Source organism: Haliotis rufescens, unplaced genomic scaffold (assembly GCF_023055435.1).
Source record: "Haliotis rufescens isolate VD_foot unplaced genomic scaffold, xgHalRufe1.0.p SCAF_3, whole genome shotgun sequence".
NCBI classification, from domain to species: Eukaryota; Metazoa; Mollusca; class Gastropoda; order Lepetellida; family Haliotidae; genus Haliotis; species Haliotis rufescens.
Window position 1 is genome coordinate 46,106,319 of NW_025964001.1, and position 27,047 is coordinate 46,133,365.

General features: G+C 40.1%; 1 protein-coding gene across 2 annotated transcripts in view; it reads right to left on the reverse strand.

Moving 5' to 3' along the window:
- LOC124125106 (neutral alpha-glucosidase AB-like) overlaps nucleotides 1-27,047 on the reverse strand; it is a 75,342-nt gene that overhangs the window by 32,153 nt on the left and 16,142 nt on the right. For both annotated transcript variants that reach the window (XM_048403021.1, XM_048403020.1), the window contains exons 2-3: nucleotides 3,173-3,283; nucleotides 841-1,083 (exon numbers count right to left, since the gene is read on the reverse strand). In XM_048403021.1, the coding sequence (XP_048258978.1) occupies nucleotides 841-1,083; nucleotides 3,173-3,283 (354 nt within the window). The remainder of the gene's footprint in view (nucleotides 1-840; nucleotides 1,084-3,172; nucleotides 3,284-27,047) is intronic.

The window sequence follows — 27,047 nt, forward strand, 5'->3', positions numbered from 1 at the left end:
CCTGTGATTTGATGCAAGACGAGTCGGCTGGTAGCTGTATATTACAACGGCTGCAAAGATAAACTTGCTTAGCAATAAATAATTAATGCTTTAAATAAAGAATACAGGATTAATCAAATGCTTAGATTACCTCAATCACATTAAAATCAGATACAAGTTCTTGCTATTCCTGTGGACATCCCATTACAGGTCATGTCAGAATAACATTTCACGAACTATGACCAACCAATGAAATGACTAACAGGAAGTCAATGTTAGCCACTAAGAGAGCAACTTTCTTGAGCTTTGTGGTACCAGTTTCAAACTGGCAACTTCAATTCCAGACTATGCTTTTTAAAGTATTTTGAATAAGTCATACAGTCAGTAACACTTGTTTTGTGTTAAGCTTTAGAGGTTGCATGATTAGAAAACATATTTCGTTTACAATGTAACAACAATATGAATTTTTCATTTTTTTATTACGTGTTTGTATCGTTAACTATCGTGTTGCTGTCTGATTTTTCGATCAAGAACGTTCATACTACTTAATTTCCTTTATCTGACATACTCGTTAATCCAACATCATATGCAACCAACCATGTCGGATTAACGGGACTTGACTGTTTATGACGTTGTGACATCATAGGCCACAGTGCCATACACTGGGTGAGGATCATTATGTTGTATATGTATTCATGTTTGTATGCACAGAAATAGTGTGCTATGTATAAATCTAATTATCCCCACTCTCACGCTATTAATAACCTCTGTTTCTCAGTTTATTTTATGACAAATCTTCATTGATATCTAGAGTCTGATAGTAGTGATTTCATATATACAAAGTAATGCAGATGTACTCACTGTTCCGTCTCAGGCTGAGACTTTAAAGCATCTCCCACTGGGATTTCATATCTTGCTCTTAATGGCTCCAACTCATTTAGTTTGAACCGTACAGTATTATGCTTTAGTCCAAATACTTGTAAAAGAAATCGAATATTGTTGTCTTTATTTAATAACTGTAGCTGTATAGATGTAGATGTTTTCTGTATGGAGTCCAGCAGAGCTACATAGGGTGACTGGCCAGGCTGCATTGCACGTTGGCGCCTGAAACAGTAACCACACAGCTTACACACAGGTCAGGGTGACCACACAGCTTACCAACAGGTCAAGGTGACCACACAGCTTACACACAGGTCAGGGTGACCACACAGCTTACCAACAGGTCAAGGTGACCACACAGCTTACACACAGGTCAGGGTGACCACACAGCTTACCAACAGGTCAAGGTAACCACACAGCTTACCCACAGGTCAGGGTGACCACACAGCTTACCCACAGGTCAAGGTAACCACACAGCTTACCCACAGGTCAGGGTGACCACACAGCTTACCCACAGGTCAAGGTAACCACACAGCTTACCCACAGGTCAAGGTAACCACACAGCTTACTAACAGGTCAGGGTGACCACACAGCTTACCCACAGGCCAAGGTGACCACAAAGCTTACCCACAAGTCAAGGTGACCACACAGCTTACCCACAGGTCAGGGTGACCACACAGCTTACCCACAGGTCAAGGTGACCACACAGCTTACCCACAGGTCAGGGTGACCACACAGCTTACCCACAGGTCAAGGTGACCCCACAGCTTACCCACAGGTCAGGGTGACCACACAGCTTACCCACAGGTCAGGGTGACCCCACAGTTTATACCCACAGGTCAGGGTGACCACACAGCTTACCCACAGGTCAAGGTGACCCCACAGCTTACCCACAGGTCAGGGTGACCACACAGCTTACCCACAGGTCAAGGTGACCACACAGCTTACCCACAGGTCAGGGTGACCACAAAGCTTACCCACAGGTCAAGGTGACCACACAGCTTACCCACAGGTCAAGTTACCACATGCACACATAACCATCATGTCAAGGTAACCAGGTCACACATGTCAAAGTTAACACTCAAACAGCTTACTTCCAAGTCAGGGCGAAAACAACCATACGGCTTTTGCCTCCAAATCAGCATATGTCTGTAGGCATTTAATGGTGCGGGTGGAAAAGAAGAAACTTCCTAGTTCTGACATAGTTTAATGCACCTAGGTCACATTATGAAAAGCCTTGAAAATTAATTAAACCACTACTACTACTATTCCGAGAGGTGTGAGAAAAGGCATTGTCATGAAGTAGTGGAACTCCAGCAGTCAGCATTCCTCAACGCTTTGCTTTGATAGATCTCTCAGGCAATGAAGCAAATCAGCACAGTTGGCACCTGTCATCGTCTTTTGACTTTCTAAGTAATCAACAAGGATCACACCCTTTGCATCACAGAATACAGTGACCATAACTTTCTTCACTGATCTTGAAAACTTGAATTTCTTGGAATGGTGCCATTCCAAGGATTGTTGCGTTGACTCGGGATCAAAGTGGTAGACCAATGTTTCTTCACCCGTTACCAATCTCTTTTTGAATTTGACAAAATCCTCAACTAACGCTTAATCTTCTCTGGCAATGTCAGTTCGTTTTTTCCTTAAGACAAGAATTTAGAAACTTTGGCACACAAGGAGCAGATATCTTATTCATCTGTAAATATTCATGAATAATAGTTTCAATGGATCCATGGCTTAGACCTGTGTCTTCCTCAAGTTAAGCAATGATAATATGTCTGACAGTATAAGTTTTTCTATCTCCTTGATTGAATCTTCATTGATGGAAGTTGAGGAATGTCCAGACCTAGGGTCATCGTCAAGGCTTGTTCTCTCAGCCTTAAACATAGCTGCCCAATGTTTAAAAGTGGAATAGCTAGGATACTTATCCATATACATTTGTGGCATGCGGTCATGAATTTCATGAGTATTTTTCCTCTAAAGTCCCAAACATATGACTGCTCGCTACTCATTCTTTTTCATTTCGATGTCCATTTGGACCCCTATCACGTTCAACTGGCTGTCACAAATATACAAACGGACTCAACAGACCAAATACACATGCAATGAAATACTCAAACAATGTACTACATTGACTAGTTCACTTTGTTATGGCTCATAGTTGAAAGTTAGTCAGGCTTAGAACTTTTTGACCAGCCCTTGTACTACTAATTCTAGTACTAGTTAACATGGAAAACAGGTCATTAAGTCAAATTTCCATATAAATTTTTCACATTGGTTATCAAGTCTGGCATCGGTAAAAGGCACTTACTTGCAGAATCCACTTTGACTACATGTTTTAAAGTTGTCCCTGTTGACAGACAGGACTTGTGCTACCAGCACTGTGACAGCTAGTAGGGAACGAAGGACACACATTGTCCACCTGAAACAACATGGATACACATTACAGCTCGAATGCAGGGCACTCGTTGTCCACCTGAAACAACATGAAACATGTAGGAGACACATTGTCCACCTGAAACAACATGGAGGCACATTTTCCACCTGAAACAACATGAAACATGCAGGACACGCATTGTCCACCTGAAACAACATGAAACATGTAGGAGACACATTGTCCACCTGAAACAACATGGAGGCACATTGTCCACCTGAAACAACATGAAACATGTAGGAGACACATTGTCCACCTGAAACAACATGAAACATGTAGGAGACACATTGTCCAGTTAAAACAACATGGAGACACATTACAGCTGGAATGGACACACACTGTCCACCTGAAACAACATGAAGTATAAGGGTTAGTTTGTTTTTGACTGAAGGAGTGTGCCACTTTGGTTTCTCTAAAAAAATTGGCGTTTTTAAAATGAAATGAGATTGACTTAATCCGGACAAGTTTTAACCAATCGCCTGTCACATTCTGTGACTTAGTCATGTTTTGTAATGTAGATAATCCATGCAATTTGTTCATTTTATTTTTAAAAGAGGTAAAAATGTTTAAGGGAAATATATCTTCTTTCGCTAAAGTTAACCAGTTTATATTTTGTAAGGATAAACAATTGCACATTGAGCGATTATCTCCTTTGGCTTTAGGTGTAGTATAGAGCTTTATCACGCACTGACCATGCAAAGCTGTACATTGTATCTTATTCAAGCTGTATCACTGAGAGTAAGTGATTATCTCCCTTACCCGAATAGCTCTATTGCGCACTACCTTTGCAATGTATATCGTATGTTATTCAGGCAGCCAGCAATAAACGTTCCAGGGAGGAAATCAGGTCAAGCATGTAACACACACTCAATCTTCTCCCTTCACACTGCTATTGCAACTTATTGTTCAACACATTTAAATAAAAGGCTTCTATAAAGTATGACTTTGTTCGATAAACAACACATGTAAAACAACAGGTTTGACATGAGAAATTTGTAATTAGTTGTCTTCATAATGACATGTATATGTATATGTTCTTTGCTTCTGGATACATAGGAAATCAACAGGTTGGACAGTAGTTTGCAATTATTTTCCAAAAATATAATATGGTTGCATGATATATTCATGATGTTAGGGTTGAACATAGTGACATTGTTCTAAACATACTTCAAATCTAAACTAGAAGTAATCACAACACAAACCCAGTTAACCAAACTGAGTGAGTGAGTGAGATGGGTTAACATCACTTTGAATAGTATTCCACTTATATCACGGCGTGTCAGCTTGACGTGGGAGGAAAGCCTGGAGTGATGCAGGACTTAGACGTTCACCACTTTGGTGAAACCCACGAGCATGGGTATGGTGCTGACAACATAATCGGGGCAAACCAGGATTCGAGCACACTTTCATAGGTTTCTGAATGCCAAAGGCACACAACTCTGCATAGCGAATTGCAGCGCCTTAGGCGATGGGGCCAACCGTGTTCCCGTGCACAACTGTAACAAACTATCAAAAACAAAGATTTTTCAGACAAGATATGTTTTGCGTAACATTCCATGAAGAAACAGTGGCTGTATTACACTATCACAAACTACAAAAAAATATGCACAGTTAGTGCAAAACACACAGGTATATTCAAAATACAAAGGAGGTACATTATAACAATTATATTTTAAAACAAGTGTATTATAATGATATGGAAACACTATGAGAATTGAGCAAAACTATGGTAATGTTGAACATACAAGGAATTTGTTTATAATTGTAGATATGGTAACTGATCTTGGAAATTGTATCTGGATAACTGTTGGCCAAAAGTATTAAGAATTGTTCCTTTTAACAGACTGTACAAAAACCTTTATCATGATTGTGGAATGTCCCTTTCTTGGTTTGTTTTTTTATACAATATAGTGCATAATGTTGCTTATCTTCTGAGACATCACGTTTCCACAGAGACGTGGTTCTAATGGGGTTGTTTTTTTGTATATCTACCAGTTTCAAATTTTAGTTTGTGATTACTTAAACAAAGTTTTGAGAAATGTGACCTATGAGCTTTGTTTTTACAATATGTAACATAATTCTCAATAGTTATAGATGACTTGACCAACCTGTATGTTTTTAACTTGCTGTTGAATAAATGAGAATCCCTCAAGAATGCATACATTTGGACTGAAGTTTATTTACAGTGGATTCATTACATTTGTTTGTGTTTACTATTTCAAAAATTTGTTTTATTTAACCAAGCCAACATTTTTATCATAAAGATTGATATTTGCTGCCAAAGCATGTTTAGGAATAATATTTGTTGAGTTATCTATATAGGACTTGTAATCAATTATTAGGGCTCCAAGCCGAAAGGCTGTAGAGCCCTATTGTAATCGTTCGATTTATTATTATTATTATTAGGGCTCCAAGCCGAAAGGCTGTAGAGCCCTATTGTAATCGTTCGATTTATTATTATTTATTATTAGGGCTCCAAGCCGAAAGGCTGTAGAGCCCTATTGTAATCGTTCGATTTATTAGGGCTCCTGCCTACAAGGCAAGAGCCCTATTGTAATTGTTCGATTTATTATTATTATTATTATTATTATTATTATTTATTATTATTCCGCCGATTTTTGTTCCAATCCTACCTCCAAAACTACTGCTCAGAATCTCTTCAAAATTTCCACAAAGATAGCTCAGGTCCTGAAGCAGATACCACAAAAATCTCAAGACTCTAGACTCCAAGACTAAGGGCAGATAACTCAAAACAACTCTAAAAATCCCAATTTCAACAGCTCATAACTCCGCCACGAAAGCTCCAAAGACTTCCAAAATTCCTGAACAGATCCAGAATCAGAAGCCAAACAAAATCTCTACACATCCAATGTAGCCAAATTGCTTCGTTTGGCCTCCATATTGGATTAAGTGTTTTGGCACTGTTTTTTAGCAGATTTCTCAGTACTTGACTCCCCAAATCTCCTCAGCTCAAACTACCAGCTCAAAAGCTTCCAAACTCTCCACACTTTGGCTCCAAGTACCATACTAACAACTTCAAACAAAACATATATTTATGTCAAATGTGATATGTTTTCCATTTTCCTGATACCTTACGTCTTGACGATTCCAGAACACCAAACCGTTTGTCTGTAGCTCAATGGACCACGGAGCTACAGCTGTTTAAATATGGCACTCTTTGGCCCAGGTCCAGAAACTTGCCAAATAGCACAACTCTAAACACCCGTAACTTGGCTAAAAGTGGTCCGATTTCGACCAGATTTCGTGTGTTTATGTAGAGTCGGGATGTTTGTTACCACACCCATTTGTAGTGACATAGGAAATAAGACGACGGAGAGAGAAATGATACATAATTAATGTTTAACAACATCTTTCAACATATTGCTCCTAACCAGATCATTCTATAACTCGCAGACCAGGCAATCTTTAGTATTTACATGTGCAATTCGATATTGAAATGCAGTCACAAATCACAAATCCTACATACATCAAACTCTTATTTCACATGTTCTGGAAATGTCATTTAGTGGGGATGACATGGGTGCTTTACGAACTCTTCAAACATTTTTTAAAGTAAAAGACACTGAAAGAAGCAGCCATAGAATGACAAATAAGTCCCGTTCACTGCACTTCAATCGACAGCAATACTCGTGCATACGATTCCGTTCTCTTGGCGCTATACGCTACACTATTGTCGGTATAGGTTTATTTATATAACAAACTACAGTTTGCAGTACGTGAGCTTTGTGTATAGTTTTCGGCTGTGGACTACAGAAATCAGTTACCAGGGTCAATGAGGTACAGTGTTTATACAGCTGATGGATAACGCAAGCAGAAACGGACTATAGAAATAGATTTACGTTTGCGCTCGTTTGTTCAACGGTTCTGCATAGAAAACAGTGTAGCTTGGAGTAAATAACGACATTGTGTTTTGTTATGTGAAAGCTCATATCTGCATCAATTGGCGCGAATTCACAATACACATTGTCAACAGACTTAAGCAAAGAACTGCGCATACATGTGTATTGGCCTCACAGCGTGCCAGCGTACCTCAGTCCCATGCGGCTGGGTCGGTCGGTCGGTCGGTCGGTTGCATATTGGAACGTGATCCACGTGCACGGGAATGGTATGGTGAGACAGCTATAGCGGGGTCGTCCGAGAGCCGCGTGTGGGGTGCTTCAGTCAAAACATGACCTACATCCCGCCCGAAGTGTTGCCTCCTTCATAAATGCTGTTCAGACTGTGGGATTTACGGTAGGTTTGTGATTGAAAGTTTGATATCGCTGAACTCTCCGATTAATGTACTATCTTTTAAAAGTACTTGTCATAATTTTCTTACTACAACAGACAGGTTCACTTCATGTTTCGACGATAGCCATTTCTATAGTCTGTTTCATTATGGATTTTCTTCACGCTGTTTTCAGTAGTCTCTGCTAGCAGAAAGCACGCATTTTGTACGTTTGTGATTTAATATCGCTGAACTCTCCGTTTAATTTACTGGTACTTGTCATAATTGTATTACCGCAACTTCCAAGTACAGTAACCGACTGGTTATATGTTAACTTCATGTTTCGATAGCAGCGATTTCTATAGTCTGTTTCATTATGGATTTTCTTCACGCTGTTTTCAGTAGTCTCTGCCAGCAGAAAGCACGCATTTTGTACGTTTGTGATTGAAAGTTTAATATCGCTGAACTCTCCGTTTAATTTACTGGTACTTGTCTTAATTGTATTACCACAATTTCAAATAATAACAGACCATTTATATGTTCACTTCGTTTCAATAGTAGCGACTTCTAGTCTGTTTCTGTATAGATTCTCTTCACGCTGTTTGTAATACATTCTGCCAGTGGAAAGTGCACAGTTTCCCGTACTTGTACACTAGATCCATTCAGTTGCTCCCTGTCTAAAAGGATCGTTGTACAACATGTTTGGTATTCTTCTTATAAAATGCCTTATTTTCCTTGGAACGGATTTCCGCACTATCAAATTAGCTTTTAATAATACGAACCTGTTCATTTTTGATAATTCCATTTTTTCCTGAAAGATCCCAGATATAATGCCAACTTTAAGGAGTATTATTTACCCAAATCATTATGGTTTAGAAACCAGTCCCTTTCTCATCTCCATTGTGTTTACAGCTAATCTTCTTTTAAACTTTGATCACAAACGCTTGGAAGACTTGTTGTTTTCTTAGCTGATTGGTTGAATTGCTTCAACAAGGAGATGACAAGAGGTGACCGACATGTGTTGTTACTGTTAGATAATGGTCTAAGCCATCTCATCCCTGAGCACGGGTCAAATTACAAGATCCATTTCCTGAATATTACAATAACAAGTCACCAACACCTCTGCATGCTTGTATCTTCCATCCTGAACAGACCCAGGGACAAAATGGGAATTCTTTTCTTGGTCAAAACGGACCGGTGAAATTTCCTATTGATAATCCAGATCAGCTTATACTCGTACACAGTATAGCACATATCCTTCCGCATATCCGAATGCTTTTATATAACAACAAGAGAAAATGCCTTAATGGTAATAAATTAGTTTAATTAAGAACTCAGTTTCAATGATTTTTAGTACTCTGTATAACCAAAGTACAATTTTGCAAAAGTACTTCTATGAATAGAACAGGATCCGCTTCCACAATTCTTACCCAGCGGGAGCCCGACATCGCTGCTTGCAGCTATATTTATTATTTATTATTATTATTATTTATTATTCCGCCGTTTTTTGTTCCAGAGATAGCAGTTTAACCACTGGCTCGATTTTGTTCAAATTTTGTGTGTGTGTGCAAGTTGTTAGGTACCAGATACCACAAAAATCCCAAGGCCGTAGGCCCAATAGCCAAGGGCAGATAACTGAAAAACAAGTATTTTTTGAAGATATATTTCACCTTATTGCTCCGCAACCGCTTGTCCGATTACTTTCAAACTTTACACATGTCTGCTGCTTCGGGTGCTTAACATTTTCTGTTCTTTGATCTGGGTCATTGGTCACGTGCTTTGGCAGCCATATTGGATTCAAAGTTTTTACAGGGTTTTGGGGGTACCTGTCTTCAAATCCTATCTCCTCTGAATCCAATGCATGAAATGCTTTCAAACTTTCTCAGAATTGTCTCCACACATAACACACCAAACTCTATTAGCCGTTTTTGGATATCTGTCTTAGTGACGGCTCTGTTCGATTTTGATTTTGATGATTTCTTTCACCGAATTTTTCCTTTATATAAAGATCACATCTTGTAAGGTTCTCCACAGAAACTATTGAAAGTTTACATGAAGTTAGTGTGTCATATGTACCTCATCTTTTGTTCTTGGTTGCATGCTAAAAGTAACACCGCCTGGTGGTAATATTGACAAAATACCGAAAACATCGCTCAGAAAACTCAGGATTATTTCCCTTTGACCGTCAAGTGTCTTTTGCAGTATGTATACTACCCTTGAAGATGAGGGTTAGAATTGGTCTTTAGCAACTCATGCTTGTCTCAAGAGGCGATTATCGGGATTCGAACATTGTCTGGGTGGTAAATGGGTTAAGAACACTCTGGTTAACTCTGGCACACACCAATTTCGTAGTGGTGATGTCCTGCAAATGGTGACTATCTTTTGACGCAGTTGGTACAAGCAAACCCTTTGAGGATTCGAACATGAGGATTCGAGGTCGGAAATGGGTTAAGAACACACTGGGACATATGTGGGGATGTCTCACAAACGGTTCCTTACGTTTGACGGCGTTGGTACAGGCAAACCTTATGCGGATTCGAACATGGTCGAAGTCAAACATGGGTTAAGAACACACTGGGACACATGTGGTGATGTCTGACAAGCGGTTCATTACATTTGACGGCGTTGGTACAGGCAAACCATTTGAGGATTCGAACATAGTCGAAGTCAAACATGGGTTAAGAACACACTGGGACACATGTGGTGATGTCTGACAAGCGGTTCATTACATTTGACGGCGTTGGTACAGGCAAACCATTTGAGGATTCGAACATGGTCAAAGTCAAACATGGGTTAAGAACACACTGGGACACACGTGGTGATGTCTGACAAGCGGTTCATTACATTTGACGGCATTCGTACAGGCAAACCATTTGAGGATTCGAACATGGACGAGGTCGGAAACAGGTTTAGCACTTTATCTCAGCAATACGACATAAACCCGGGGCCCTGACGAACTCAGAACGCTCATCCATTTGACTGGAGCCCAACTGACAAAGAAGTTACAGTCTGGTTCAGAGTCACCAGGCCGAAAAGCTGAAGAGTCCCAGTGTTATCGTTCGATTTAATATTATTATTATTCCGCCGATTTTTGTACCAGAGCTAGCATAATAACCACTGCCTCGATTCCATTCAAATTTTGTATGTGTATCATGATACTTACGTACCAGATACCACACAAATTCCAAGGCCATAGGCCCAAAGACCAAGGGCAGATAACTGAAAAATAAGCAATTTTAAAAGCTATATTTTGCCCTATTGCTTCGCAACCGCTTGTCCAATTACTTTCAAACTTTAGATGTGTCTGCTGCTTTGGGTGCTTGACATTTGATGTTCTCTGACTTTGGTCATTGGTAACGTGGTTTGGCAGCCATATTTGATTCAAGGTTTTCACATTGTCTTTTGGGTACCTGTCTTTAAATGCATACTCTTCTGAATCCATTGCATGAAAGGTTTTCACACTTTCTGAGAATGGTCTCCATACATAGCACATCAAACTCTGTTAGCCGATTTTGGATATCTTTTAAATCGACGGACCTATTGGATTTTGATTTTGATGATTTTTTTCACCGAAATTTTACTTGAAAGATCATATCTTGTAAGGTTCTCCACAGAAACTATTGAAAATTGACATGAAGTTAATCTGACATGTATACCTCATCTTTTGTTCTTGGTTGCATGCTAAAAGTAACACCGCTTCGTGGTAATATTTGATCAATATTTGGGACACCCCTGGGACACCCCTGGGACACCCCTGGAACACGCCAATTCGTAGCAGCGATGTTAGGTGACAATTTTTGAACGGAGCTGGTACAAGCAAACCCTTTGAGGATTCGAACATGTTCAAGGTCGGAAATGGATTTAGAACAGACTTGGATGCCACTGCACATGTCAATTTCGTAGCGGCGATGCCCTGCAAGGGGCTGCCTACATTTGACGGATTTGGCACAAGGAAACCCTTTGAGGATTCGAACATGGACGTTTGTGCGCAGTGTTACTTGGAGCCCGCCATTGCTGCTAGCAGCTTTAATTATTATTATTATTATTATTTATTATTCCGCCGTTTTTTGTTCCAGAGATAGCAGTTTAACCACTGGCTCGATTTTGTTCAAATTTTGTGTGTGTGTGCAGGGTGTTAGGTACCAAATACCACAAAAATTCCAAGGCCGTAGGCCCAATGGCCAAGGGCAGATAACTGAAAAACAAGTATTTTTTGAAGATATATTTCGCCTTATTGCTCCGCAACCGCTTGTCCGATTACTTTCAAACTTTACACATGTCTGCTGCTTCGGGTGCTGAACATTTTCTGTTCTTTGATCTGGGTCATTGGTCACGTGCTTTGGCAGCCATATTGGATTCAAAGTTTTTAAGGGGTTTTGGGGGTACCTGTCTTCAAATCCTATCTCCTCTGAATCCACTGCATGAAATGCATCCAAACCTTCTGAGTACTGTCTCCATACATATCACATCAAACTCTGTTAGCCGATTTTGGATATCTTTTTTAGTTGCTGCCATATTGGATTCAAGGTTTTCACAGGGTTTTTTGGGTACCTGTCTTCAAATACTATCTCCTCTGAATCCGCTGCATGAAATGCTTTCAAACTTTCTGAGAATTGTCTCCACACATAACACACCAAACTCTGTTAGCCGTTTTTGGATATCTGTCTTAGTGACGGCTCTGTTTGATTTTGATTTTGGTGATTTCTTTCACCGAATTTTTCCTTTATATAAGGATCACATCTTGTAAGGTTCTCCACAGAAACTATTGAAAGTTTACATGAAGTTAGTGTGTCATATGTACCTCATCTTTTGTTCTTGGTTGCATGCTAAAAGTAACACCGCCTGGTGTTAATATTGACAAAATACCGAAAACATCGCTCAGAAAACTCAGGATTATTTCCCTTTGACCGTCAAGTGTCTTTTGCAGTATGTATACTACCCTTGAAGATGAGGGTTAGAATTGGTCTTCAGCAACTCATGCTTGTCTCAAGAGGCGATTATCGGGATTCGAACATTGTCTGGGTGGTAAATGGGTTAAGAACACTCTGGGACATATGTGGGGATGTCTCACAAACGGTTCCTTACATTTGACGGCGTTGGTACAGGCAAACCTTATGCGGATTCGAACATGGTCGAAGTCAAACATGGGTTAAGAACACACTGGGACACATGTGGTGATGTCTGACAAGCGGTTCATTACATTTGACGGCGTTGGTACAGGCAAACCATTTGAGGATTCGAACATGGTCGAAGTCAAACATGGGTTAAGAACACACTGGGACACATGTGGTGATGTCTGACATGCGGTTCATTACATTTGACGGCGTTGGTACAGGCAAACCATTTGAGGATTCGTACATGGTCGAAGTCAAACATGGGTTAAGAACACACTGGGACACACGTGGTGATGTCTGACAAGCGGTTCATTACATTTGACGGCATTGGTACAGGCAAACCATTTGAGGATTCGAACATGGACGAGGTCGGAAACAGGTTTAGCACTTTATCTCAGCAATACGACATAAACCCGGGGCCCTGACGAACTCAGAACGCTCATCCATTTGACTGGAGCTCAACTGACAAAGAAGTTACAGTCTGGTTCAGAGTCACCAAGCCGAAAAGCTGAAGAGTCCCAGTGCTATCGTTCGATTTAATATTATTATTATTCCGCCGATTTTTGTACCAGAGCTAGCATAGTAACCACTGCCTCGATTCCATTCAAATTTTGTATGTGTGTCCAGATACTTACGTACCAGATACCACACAAATTCCAAGGCCGTAGGCCCAAAGACCAAGGGCAGATAACTGAAAAATAAGCAATTTTAAAAGCTATATTTTGCCCTATTGCTTCGCAACCGCTTGTCCAATTACTTTCAAACTTTAGATGTGTCTACTGCTTTGGGTGCTTGACATTTGATGTTCTTTGACTTTGGTCATTGGTCACGTGGTTTGGCAGCCATATTGGATTCAAGGTTTTCACAGGGTTTTGGGGGTACCTGTCTTCAAATACTATCTCCTCTGAATCCACTGCATGAAATGCTTTCAAACTTTCTGAGAATTGTCTCCATACATAACACACCAAACTCTGTTAGCCGTTTTTGGATATCTGTCTTAGTGACGGCTCTGTTTGATTTTGATTTTGATGATTTCTTTCACCGAATTTTTCCTTTATATAAAGATCACATCTTGTAAGGTTCTCCACAGAAACTATTGAAAGTTTACATGAAGTTAGTGTGCCATATGTACCTCATCTTTTGTTCTTGGTTGCATGCTAAAAGTAACACCGCTTGGTGGTAATATTGACAAAATACCGAAAACATCGCTCAGAAAACTCAGGATTATTTCCCTTTGACCGTCAAGTGTCTTTTGCAGTATGTATACTACCCTTGAAGATGAGGGTTAGAATTGGACTTCAGCAACCCATGCTTCACTCTGGTTAACTCTGGCACACACCAATTTCGTAGTGGTGATGTCCTGCAAACGGTGACTATCTTTTGACAGAGTTGGTACAGGCAAACCATTTGAGGATTCGAACATGAGGATTCGAGGTCGGAAACGGGTTAAAAACATACTGGGACATATGTGGAGATGTCTCAGAAGCGGTTCATTACATTTAACGGCGTTGGTACAGGCAAACCATTTGAGGATTCGAACATGGTCGAAGTCAAACATGGGGTAAGAACACACTGGGACACATGTGGTGATGTCTGACAAGCGGTTCATTACATTTGACGGCGTTGGTACAGGCAAACCATTTGAGGATTCGAACATGGACGAGGTCGGAAACAGGTTTGGCACTTTGTCTCAGCAATACGACATAAACCCTGACGAACTCAGAACGCTCATTCATTTGACTGGAGCTCCACTGACAAAGAAGTTACAGTCTGGTTAAGAGTCACCAAGCCGAAAAGCTGAAGAGTCCCAGTGCTATCGTTCGATTTAATATTATTATTATTCCGCCGATTTTTGTACCAGAGCTAGCATAATAACCACTGTCTCGATTCCATTCAAATTTTGTATGTGTATCATGATACTTACGTACCATATACCACACAAATTCCAAGGCCGTAGGCCCAAAGACCAAGGGCAGATAACTGAAAAATAAGCAATTTTAAAAGCTATATTTTGCCCAATTGCTTCGCAACCGCTTGTCCAATTACTTTCAAACTTTAGATGTGTCTGCTGCTTTGGGTGCTTGACATTTGATGTTCTTTGACTTTGGTCACTGGTCACGTGGTTTGGCAGCCATATTGGATTCAAGGTTTTACCATTGTCTTTTGGGTACCTGTCTTTAAATGCATACTCCTCTATATCCATTGTATGAAATGTTTTCACACTTTCTGAGAATGGTCTCCATACATAGCACATCAAACTCTGTTAGCCGATTTTGGATATCTTTTAAATCGAAGGACCTATTGGATTTTGATTTTGAACATTTTTTTCACCGAAACTTTACTTTAAAGATCATATCTTGTAAGGTTCCCCACAGAAACTATTGAAAGTTTTCATGAAGTTAGTGTGCCATATGCATCTTATTGTTTTGTTCTTGGTTGCATGCTAAAAGTAACACCTTTGGTGGTAATATTTGATTAATATTTGGGACACCCCTGGAACACGCCAATTTCGTTGTGGCGATTTCGGTGACTATTTTGTTACGGAATTGGTACAAGCAAACCCTTAATGGATTCGAACATGTCTGAGGTCAGAAATGGGGTAAGAACAGACTTGGACACCCCGGCACATGACAATTTCGTAGCGGCGATACCCTACAAGTGGTGCCTACATTTGAGGGATTTGGTACAAGGAAACCCTTTGAGGATTCGAACATGGACGTTTGTGCACAGCATAGCTTGGAGCCCGCCATTGCTGCTTTGCAGCTATATTTATTATTATTAGGGCTCCAAGCCGAAAGGCTGTAGAGCCCTATTGTAATCGTTCGATTTATTATTATTATTATTTATTATTATTATTATTATTATTTATTATTCCGCCGATTTTTGTACCTGCCCTAGCAAAATAACCACCAGCTCGATTTTGTTCAAATTTTGTGGGTGTTTGTAGACCGTTGGGTACTAGTGCCCGCCAGAAAGCCAAGGCCGTAGGCCTAAAGGCCAAGGGCAGATAACTGAAAAACAAGTATTTTTTGATGATATATTTTGCCCTGCTGCTCTACAACCGTTTGCCCGTTTACTTTCAAACCTTGCATGTATCTACTGCTTTAGTTGCTTGATATTTTTTGTTCTTTGACTTTGGTCATTGATCACGTGGTTTGGCAGCCATATTGGATTCAAGGTTTTGACAGGGTTTTATGGGCACCTGTCTTCAAATACTATCTCCTCTGAATCCGCTGCATGAAATGATTTCAAACTTTTTGAGAATTGTCTCCATACATAACACAACAAATGAGCATAGCCGTTTTTTTATATCTTTTTTAGTTGCGGTCATATTGGATTTTGATTTTGATAAAAAAATTCACCCAAGTACAAATACTGATGGAAGCGCCTCATAAATCTACTATAAACCCCCATTCACTGGCTTTGCAGTTACCCAAGCGTTCTCCACAGCCTTGTTCAATATTATGTGTACTATCCTTGACGACCAGAGTTAGAATTGGCCTTTTCCAAACGATGCTTGTCTCAAGAGGCAACTATGCTTGTCACAGGAGGCGACTGATCGGATTGGGTGATCAGACTCGCTGACTTGATTCTTCATTTCTCAATTGCCAATTGCTACGGTACCTTATTTTTGACAGCGTTGTTAAAAGCACACCATTTGCAAACCATTTGCAGATTAGAATATGGAGGTCGGCATTTAGTCCACTCTGGGAAACTGTGGCACACGCCAATTTGGTAGCGGCAATGTCCTGCAAACGTGGACTATCTTTTGATGGAGTTGGTACAAGCAAACCATGTGCGGATTCGAACATGGTCGAAGTCAAACATTGGTTAAGAATACACTGGGACACATGTCATGATGTCTCACAAGCGGTTTATTACATTTAACGGCGTTGGTACAAGCAAACCATTTCGGGATTCGAACATGGTCGAAGTCAAACATGGGTTAAGAATACACTGGGACACATGTCATGATGTCTCACAAGCGGTTTATTATATTTAACGGCGTTGGTACAACCAAACCATTTAGGGATTCGAACATGGTCGAAGTCAAACGTGGGTTAAGAACACACTGGGACACGTGTGGTGATGTCGTTGGTACAGGTAAACTCTTTGAGGATTCGAATATGAACGATGTCGGAAACAAGTTTAGCACTTTATCTCAGCAATGCGACAGGAACCCGGGGCCCGGACGAACGCAGAACGCTAATCCGTTTGACTGGAGCCCAACTGACAAAGAAGTTACAGCCTGTTAAAGAGTCCCCAAGCCAAAAGGCTGAAGAGTCCCAGTGTTAGCATTTGATTTAATATTATTATTATTCCGCCGATTTTTGTACCAGAGCTAGCAAAAAAACCACTGGCTTGATTTTGTTCAAATTTTGTATGTGTATGAAGACCGTTGGGTACTAGTGCCCGCCAAAAACCCAAGGCCGTAGGCCCAAAGGCCAAGGGCAGATAACTAAAAGACAATAAGTTTTTTGAAGATGTATTTCGCCCTATTGCTCCGCAACCGCTTATCCGATTACTTTGAAAACTTGCATGTATCTGCTGCTTGAACTGCTTGACATTTTTTGTTCTTTGACTTTGGTCATTGGTCACATGGTTTGGCAGCCATATTGGATTCAAGGTTTTCACAGTGTCTTTTGGGTACCTGTCTTCAAATCCTATCTCCTCTGAATCCACTGCATAAAATGCTTCCAAATTTTCTGAGAATTGTCTCCACACACAACACAGCAAACTCTCATAGCCGTTTTGGGATATCTAGTTTAGTTGCGGTTGTATTGGATTTTGATTTTGATAAAAAAAATTACCGAAATTTTACTTTAACGATCATATCTTGTTAGCGTGTTGACAGAAACTATTGCAAGTTTACATGAAGTTAGTGTATCATATGCATCTTATTTTCTGTTCTTGGGTGCATGGAAAAAGTAACAACACTTGGTGGTAATATTTGATTAGAATTTGGGACACCCCTGGAACACGCCAATGTCCTGCAAACGGTGACTATCTTTTGACAGAGTTGGTACAAACAAACCCTTTGAGGATTCGAACATGTTTGATGTCGGAAATGGGTTTAAAACAGACTTAGCACACGCCAATTTCGTAGCAGCAATACCCTGCAAGTTGTGCCTACATGTGACGGATTTGGTACAAGGAAACCCTTTAAGGATTCGAACATGGACGTTTGTGCACAGTGTAACTTGGAGCCCGCCATTGCTGCTTGCAGCTTTAATTATTATTTATTATTATTTATTATTCCTCCGATTTTTGTACCTGCCCTAGCAAAATAACCACTGACTCGATTTTGTTCAAATTTTGTGTGGGTTTGTAGACCGTTGGGTACTAGTGCCTGCCAAAAACCCAAGGCCGTAGGCCCAAAGGCCAAGGGCAGATAACTGAAAAACAAGTATTTTTTGACGATATATTTTGCCCTGCTGCTCCACAACCGCTTGTCTGTTTACTTTCAAACCTTGCATGTATCTGCTGCTTCAGTTGCTTGATAATTTTTGTTCTTTGACTTTGGTCATTGACACGTGGTTTGGCAGCCATATTGGATTCAAGGTTTTGACAGGGTTTTTGGGGCACCTGTCTTCAAATACTATCTCCTCTGAATCCACTGCATGAAATGATTTCAAACTTTCTGAGAATTGTCTCCATACAGAACACAACAAATTAGCATAGCCGTTTTTTTATATCATTTGTAGTTGCGGCCATATTGGATTTTGATTTTGATCATTTATTTCACCGAAATTTTACTTTTAAGATCATAGCTTGTAAGGTTCTTAACAGAAACTATTGAAAGTTTGCATGAAGCTTTGATACTATATGCAGCTCATTTTGTCCTGGGTTGCATACTGAAAGCACCACTGCTTGGTGTGGTATGATTTGATTTAAGTAAAAAAATCAGACTTGAGTACAAATACTGAAGGAAGCGTCTCATAAATCTACCATACACCCCCATTCACTGGTTTTACAGATATCCAAGCGTTCTCCACAGTCTTGTTCTGTATTATGTGTACTACCCTTGACGACCAGGATTAGAATTGGCCTTTTCAACCGATGCTTGTCTCAAGAGGCAACTTTGCTTGTCACAGCAGGCGACTAATCGGATTGGGTGGTCAGACTCGCTGGCTTGATTCATTTCTCAATTGCCAATTGCTACAGTACCTTATTTTTGACGGCGTTGTTTAAAGCAAACCATTTGCGGATTAGAATATGGTCGAGGTCGGAAATTGGTTTAGTAGACTCTGGGAAACTGTGTCACACGCAAATTTGGTAGCGGTAATGTCCTGCAAACGGTGACTATCTTTTGACGGAGTTGGTACAAGCAAACTATATGCGGATTCAAACATGGTCGAAGTCAAACATGGGTAAAGAACACACTGGGACACATGTGGTGATGTCTCGCAAGCGGTTCATTACATTTGACGACGTTGGTACAACCAAACCATTTGAGGATTCAAACATGGTAGTAGTCAAACATGGGTAAAGAACACACTGGGACACATGTGGTGATGTCTCACAAGCGGTTCATTACATTTGACGACGTTGGTACAACCAAACCTTTTGAGGATTCGAACATGGTCGAAGTCAAACATGGGTTAAGAACACACTGGGACACATGTGGTGATGTCTCACAAGCGGTTCATTACATTTGACGACGTTGGTACAACCAAACCATTTGAGGATTCGTACATGGTCGAAGTCAAACATGGGTTAAGAACACACTGGGACACGTGTGGTGATGTCTTGCAAGTGGTTCCTTACATTTGATGGCGTTGGTACAAACAAACCATTTGAGGATTCGAACATTGTCGAAGTTGGAAATTGGTCAAAACATCCTGGGACACCCAGGTCAATTTAGTAGTGGTGATGTCTCACAAGAGGTTCTTGACATTTGACGGCGTTGGTACAGGTAAACCCTTTGAGGATTCGAATATATGAACGAGGTGGGAGACAGGTTTAGCACTTTATCTCAGCAATGCGACAGGAACCTTGGGCCCCGACGAACGCAGAACGCTAATCCGTTTGACTGGAGCCCAACTGACAAAGAAGTTACGTCCTGTTAAAGAGTAACCAAGCCGAAAGTCTGAAGAGTCCCAGTGTTAGCGATTGATTTAATATTATTATGATTCCGCTGATTTTTGTACCAGAGCTAGAAAAATAACCACTGGCTCGATTTTGTTCACATTTTGTGTGTGTATGTGGACCGTCGGGTACTAGTGCCCGCCAAAAACCCAAGGCCGTAGACCTAAAAGCCAAGGGCAGATAACTAAAAGAACAGAATATTTTGAAGATGTATTTCGCCCTATTGCTCCGCAACCGCTTATTCGATTACTTTGAAACCTTGCATGTATCTGCTGCTTAAGCTGCTTGACATTTTTTGTTCTTTGACTTACATAACACATCAAACTTTAATAGCCGATTTTGGAATTCTTTTTTAGTGAGTGAGTGAGTGAGTTGGGTTTAACGCCACTTTTAACAGTATTCCAGTTATATCGCGGCGTGTCAGCTTAATGTGGGAGGAAAGCCCGAAGTGATGCAGGTCTCAGACCTTTACCACTTCGGTGAAACCCACGAGCACGGGTATGGTGCTGACAAACATAGAAACATAATCGGGGCGAACCGGAATTCGAACCCACAATCATAGGTTTCTTGGGTGTCCAGGGACGCAACTCTGCACAGCGAATCGTGGCGCCTTAGACGACTGGGCCACCCGTGCCCCCGGAATTCTTTTTTAGTTAGGGCCATATTGGATTTTGATTTTGATAAATTTTTTCAACGAAATTTTGCTTTAAAGATCATATCTTGTAAGGCTCTCCACAGAAACTATTGCAAGTTTACATGAAGTTAGTGTGCCATATGCATCTCATTTATTGTTATTGGTTGTATGCTAAAAGTAACACCACTTGGTGGTAATATTTGATTTATATTTGGGACACCCCTGGAACACGCCAATTTCGTAGCGGCGATTTCCGTTGACTATCTTTTGACAGAGTTGGCACAAGCCACCTTTTATGGATGCGAACATGTTCGAGGTCGGAAATGGTTTTAGAACAGACCTGGACACCCTGGCACACGCCATTTTCCTTGCGACGATACCCTGCAAGTGGTGCCTACATTTGACGGATTTGGTTCAAGGAAACCCTTTGAGGATTCGAACATGGACGTTTGGGCACAGTGTTACTTTGAGCCCGCCATTGCTGCTTGCAGCTTTAATTTTATATATTATTGGTACTAATAGTGGGTATATAGCAAGTTCTGCCTGACAGGCCCAGACAGGTCAGGGTTTGACTTAGGCCGCGATTCCCCGATATTCTTGCACAGTTGTCATAGATATCACATCAACATTTATTCAGCGCGATTGAAAATAGTTTCAATAGTTTTATCTGCATTGACACTCTCATTTTCACCAACAAACATCGAAATGTTGTATTGCTTGAATAAAATTATCTACCAGGGATAATTCTAGGCCCACATTTGAGGCATTTTAACATTGTGCTGTATGGGCGTACCGTAGGAATATTTGAAATTTTCACATAAAGGGCCAATGTCAGGAAATTCCTAGAGTTAACCCTGATCTATCGTACCTAAAAATGTCAATTAAAAACTAACACAATAGTTTACTGTAAAACGTGACATTCATGCGTCTCCTAAAGAATGCGACCGCTGGCCCCTAGCCAAAAATGCGTCACCCCCTCCTCTCAAGCATCAGTGGATTTATATCTAAACAAAATGTCCTCTGTCAGGTTTACAGGAGAATTCTCACCTTAATCCAACCTTACATTAATCCAATCACACACCAAATAGCATCGCTTATTAGCGCTGAGTAGAGTACTTCAGCTAAAACAATATGTGCGCGCTGGCTTGTGTCTGCCTTTGATGCAGTCGCAAAGAGCAAAGACACCGTATTTGGTGGCGTCTGTCTGGACTTGCAGGTGTGATCAGTGATGACATGAGTGAGTAGAACGCTTGTCTTGACCCCAGCAGTGACAATTCACAGGCTGTAATTAGTGTTTGAATGACATTGTTTATATACTTGTAACAAGTGCTGCTCAATAAACAGTGATGTGGAATCCATAGTTGTTTGTTTTCAGCATATGTCTAAGTTGATATTTCTGCTATCCAAAATGTCTTATTGTTGATATAAATGCAATGTTTAATAATGCGAGCAAAGACCACTCGCATTTTTTGCATTTAATTCATGCTCGCGTTAATATCAAGATTTACAGTATTCAATTGTCAAAAGTTGTGAATCGAAACAGCGATTTGCATACTCGCAACACTGCATGGCATCTCTTACTGTGCAAAACTGATTCCTATATCACTGTGTGGAGCTTTGCACTACCTTTATTATACCTTATTGTCAAATTGTATTCGGTGATCTACAACACCAAGCCATTTAACCATGTTTTTTTGTCACTTAAAGATGTACATGTATGTGCATCCCAGTGTTCCTGCTGGCTTTTGAAATTACCAGTCCCCTCCTAATTTTTGTCAGTCCCAACTTTCAACAATTAAAAAAAGTACATAAATTATCTGGTTTTAATTCATTCAACATGACATCATCCATGAAGTAACTTGGTTAGATCTACACGTCATTCACACAAAGTTCAGTCACAAATTTCTCTTTTTCTTTTTCTTTTTAAAGACTAAGTAGCTTCAAATATATATTCAACCTCAAACCAAAGCAAAATGTTATTTCCTTGCACTAAATATAGACAAGGGGAAACCCTGAAGGTAACAGACAAGCTGTCTTCATTCAAAAAATATACTTATATGAATATCAATGATGTTTTGTTCAACAACAAAGATTTATAAGGTACTCTATTTCCTGGTCCACAGGGACTGGCAGTCACATGAACTACCGGTCCAAGCCCAATTTTACCGATGAAGAATGGTATTTACCGGTAAACAAGAATACTGCATCCATGCAGAAATCAAGAGAAAAAAATGCAATCACAGGTAAAGTTTCAAAACACAATCAAATTTCGATTTTGGAATGATAAAACCGAACCTAAATGAATATACCTACCTATTTCTCCACAAGAATATACAAATTTCAGATCACAAACAATCATATTTTAGATGAGATGCGCCTAGACTTTAGATGTGACAGCACTGTTTTTCATGAACGTAACCTCTTGCAAGAATGGCCAACGTGCATGAATTAAGAGGTTTGAACTATTTCTAGTGGCCAAACAGCAAGTTGGAGATTTTTTTAGAATAAGCTTATAGACTTGTCCATATTTATTGAAAACTGTGACTTAATCATTCAAATGTAACTCAAACATTGTGAATGTCAACAGTCTTTTCAACTTCTGGTTACTCACAAACATTTTCTGGCACACATGCCGCCTTCTGCAGAAAAAAATGACTTAATTGTTGCTAATAAAACAAAAGTGTGAACCTGAAGCAATTGTTATTGTATTATTAACTGAGATTTTCTCTCATAGTTAAAAATTTCCAGGATAATCCTTGACAGGTGTTTTCTTGGCTTGCTTTTTCTTATGCTGACCATTTATTGTGCTTTCCAAAGATAACTACATGAGTAACAACCAATTTGTACTTTACACCAATCCTCTCCTCCCATTGCTTGCACTTCCCTCCTCTGCATATGACATTATATTGCAGGGAACAATTGATGCACTGCAGCATCTCTACTTGTACATAACAAAGCTAAACATTAACAAGTAACCATGGTAGCATTTGGTATGTTGAAATGACTTCAATAAATTGGACGGTGTACTGTTTGGTCAGTTATGGCTGTTCATGAACACTGCATGTACCTTGTCTACAGCAGAATCAACATCCCCATGCTGTCAGCTGTCTACACGGCTACTTCATCCAGGTGTGTAGGTGGGGAGGAGCCCCTGGCACTACCTGCAGCAACTTGATGGAATCTGTCCATCACAATCAATACACACATACTGGGAGCTGATGGCACTGATCAACATTTCTCGTCCAGAGTCTGTATAGTCTTCTCCCATAAATAGAACAATACTGTGAGGATTCAGGGGAAAATAACTACTAATACTTTTAAAAGTGCAGCATTTTATTATTTTTATGTGGTGTTTATTTTATGAGGCGAGTGGTATAAAACCGAACAAGGGACACAAAAGACCATATGTAGCCCTTGTGATACTGCTACAACAAATTTATTTTACCTACATGTTTTAATCTGCCATTGTAAAAAATTTAAACCAAATTCTAAATCCTATGGAAACAAACTCTTCGATTGAGCTGACGTTTACATGTGCTATGTCATGTGACTTTCATTGACTCGGAAAAGGCGTGCAGCTGTTTGCTTTGTAGCAATGTATAAGGGACACATTCCTTCCGCTGAGAAATCCATGCGCAGCCTGTTTTCTTCATGGCGGGGTATAAGGCATTTATTCTCCTGCTGAGAAATTTATTTTCCTCTGAGGCGTGACACATTGTAGTTTATAAAATCATGTGAACCAATCAGATCTCATCATTCTGACATGGAGGTCAATCCTGACCACCTTCTTCATTCATAGTAACCGCTTATAACCAGACTAGATTACTGAGGAACTTGCACCAGGTGCAGGTTGACATGAAAACCAAGTTGCACCAAACAAAGTTGAAACATAGGCCATTCTGCTGGCATTGTCACAGAAGTAAAATGTAATAGGCACAAGTGCACTTTAGAGGTACTGAGTGTGTTCAAAGGACTATTAAGGGTTAGCCAGACACAAAATGGAAATATTTTGAGATGCACTTGGTGCATGTAGATAAAAATATTAGAGTGCATTTTTCACCAATAGGATCCAATTGTCCATGTTTTACATAGCTAAACCGATCCCTGTTCAGTAACATGTACATGCTTTTACTTCAGGGAACACTTGTTCTGTGTTTCTGCAACAGGCAGAGACAACATACCATGCACTTGATCCATTATTATTCCAAAAATTGTTCCTTTTAACTTAAATTTTTAACGTGAAGTTTACACGATATAGAGTCAGGGCCAATCTGTATGAACGTCGGAGCTTGCGATTGACCCTCACTCAATGAAGGTTCCTACACACACAAAGTGAAAGTCAATTCTGGAATGATGTTTATCATGGTCTATGTGTATCTTGTTATTTTCCATTCAATAACCTGATAAAAAGGGGAGTGTTCAGTCGGACAAATAAAAACAAACGTTCAATTTTTTCTTTTCTTTTCTGATTGTCATGATTAAATTTAGCACTGTTCAACAACTTTCAGCAAACATTCCGACCATATTCCTGCCAGTGTATACCAGAAAACTGCTTCACACTGTGACACATTGTGTCCATATAGGAAATTAATACATTTTTGTATTTGTCCAGTGACATCAACACATTAATCATGTCAACCAATCAGCTAAACCAGTGCAATAATGTTTAAGTTGATGGAAGTATGACCTAACGAGTACAATAGGTCATTTATTGCTCCACTCCAGGTCACGATCTATCTAGTCCTATTGTTCAACAATGTTCAGTTCCTTCTTACTCCCACTCCAGGTCGAGATCTACGTAATACTATTGTTTACTATTGTTCAATAATGTTCAATAATGTTTAGTTAGTCCTTTTGACCACTCCAGGTCAAGATCTATCTAGTCCTATTGTTCAACAATGTTCAGTTCCTTCTTTCTCCCACTCCAGGTCGAGATCTACGTAATGCTATTGTTCAATAATGTTTAGTTAGTCCATTCATCCACTCCAGGTCAAGGTCTACGAAGACTGGTCCAAAAGTCCTTAGCCTAACAAACAAAATCAACAATTGAGAAAGTGTTTTTAATTTTATTTTGAAACATAATTTCCCTGCCTTTCAATACACTTCTCATATCGATAGTGAATTTTTTCAATTCCAGTCAGGAGGAAGTTTTCTGAAGTCACCCTGAAAGACCCATTCAAGGCAGCTTTGAAGTCATTGATGTCGTCATAGAGCTTCCACGAAGGTGTTCTTTCAGTTTAGAAAACAGGTGGAAATAACTTGGTGCCAGGTCTGGCAAGTATGAAGGGCGAGGAAGCTCTTTGAACCCACATTGTTGTACAGCATCCTTTGCAAGTCAAGAAGTGTAAGAGTGAGTGAGTGAGTGAGTATGGTTTTACGCCGCTTTTAGCAATATTCCAGCAATATCACGGCGGGGGACACCAGAAATGGGCTTCACACATTGTACCCATGTCGGGAATCGAACCCCGGTCTTCAGCGTGACGAGCGAACGCTTTAACCACTAGGCTACCCGACCGCCCCAAGAGGTGTAAGAAGAGGCATTGTCATGAAGTAGTGGAAGCAGTCAGCATTTCTAGACGCTTTTCTTTGATAGAATCTCTCAGGCGATGAAGCAAATCAGCACAGTTGGCACCTGTCATCGTCTTTTGACTTTCTAAGTAAACAACAAGGATCACACCCTTTGCATCACAGAATACAGTGGCCATAACTTTCTTCACTGATCTTGAAGACTTGAATTTGTTTGGTCCTGGAGAAGTGGAATGGTGATATTCCATAGATTGACTTAGGATCATAGTGGTAGACCCATGTTTCACCACCCGTTACCAATCTCTTTTTGAATTTGACAAAATCCTCAATTAGCTCTAAATTTTCTCTGGCAATGTCTGTCCGTTTTTCCTTAGACCAGAATTTAGAAACTTTGGCACCCTACGAGGAGATATCTTATTTATCTGTTAATGTTAATGAAAATAGTTTCAACCAGGGGTCCGGAAACCGTCATATGCGCCGGACATGTCCGATTGGGAATCTCAAATGTCCGTTTTAAAATATTGCTTACCGGACATTTTAAAAAGTATTGTCCGGACATTCTTAAATTTTGACCGGACATGATCAACAGTTAGGACTGAGCAGTTTCTGTCTGCAGTTGCAACACAATGAAGATTAACTACACTGACAAGCTTTGTTTGTTTTGATTGCTGTAAATACATCGTACCTACATGATAGTCCAATCGGTCAATCACTGTAATAGGCAATAAACTGAGTTGACACTGATTAATCGAGGATTAATTACTGAGAACATCTTGTTAATTTGAGTGAAAGGTGTTTACAACTGTACATTAATACCTTGCATCATCGATGTACCTCATTATCCTCACAATGCTACGATACGTAACCTCAGACAAGAAGCGAAAGCGTGACGACAGCCAGTCGACCGATGCAGATCAGTCGAGCGGATCTGCCAAACCCTCAAAGTCTGGACGATCATTTTGTAAGTCGTGGCTAACGGCTTTCACTTGGTTGACATACAATGAGGATTTGCAGATTTTATTGTTTTCAGTAGCTAGTCGTATATTGAATCTTGATTGACCGCCATTTTGCTTTCTCGGATGATCGATATCCAATTTTTTTATGGTCAATAATTAAGTACAGATGAAAAAAGTATTCAAATAACTATTGCTATCAACGATA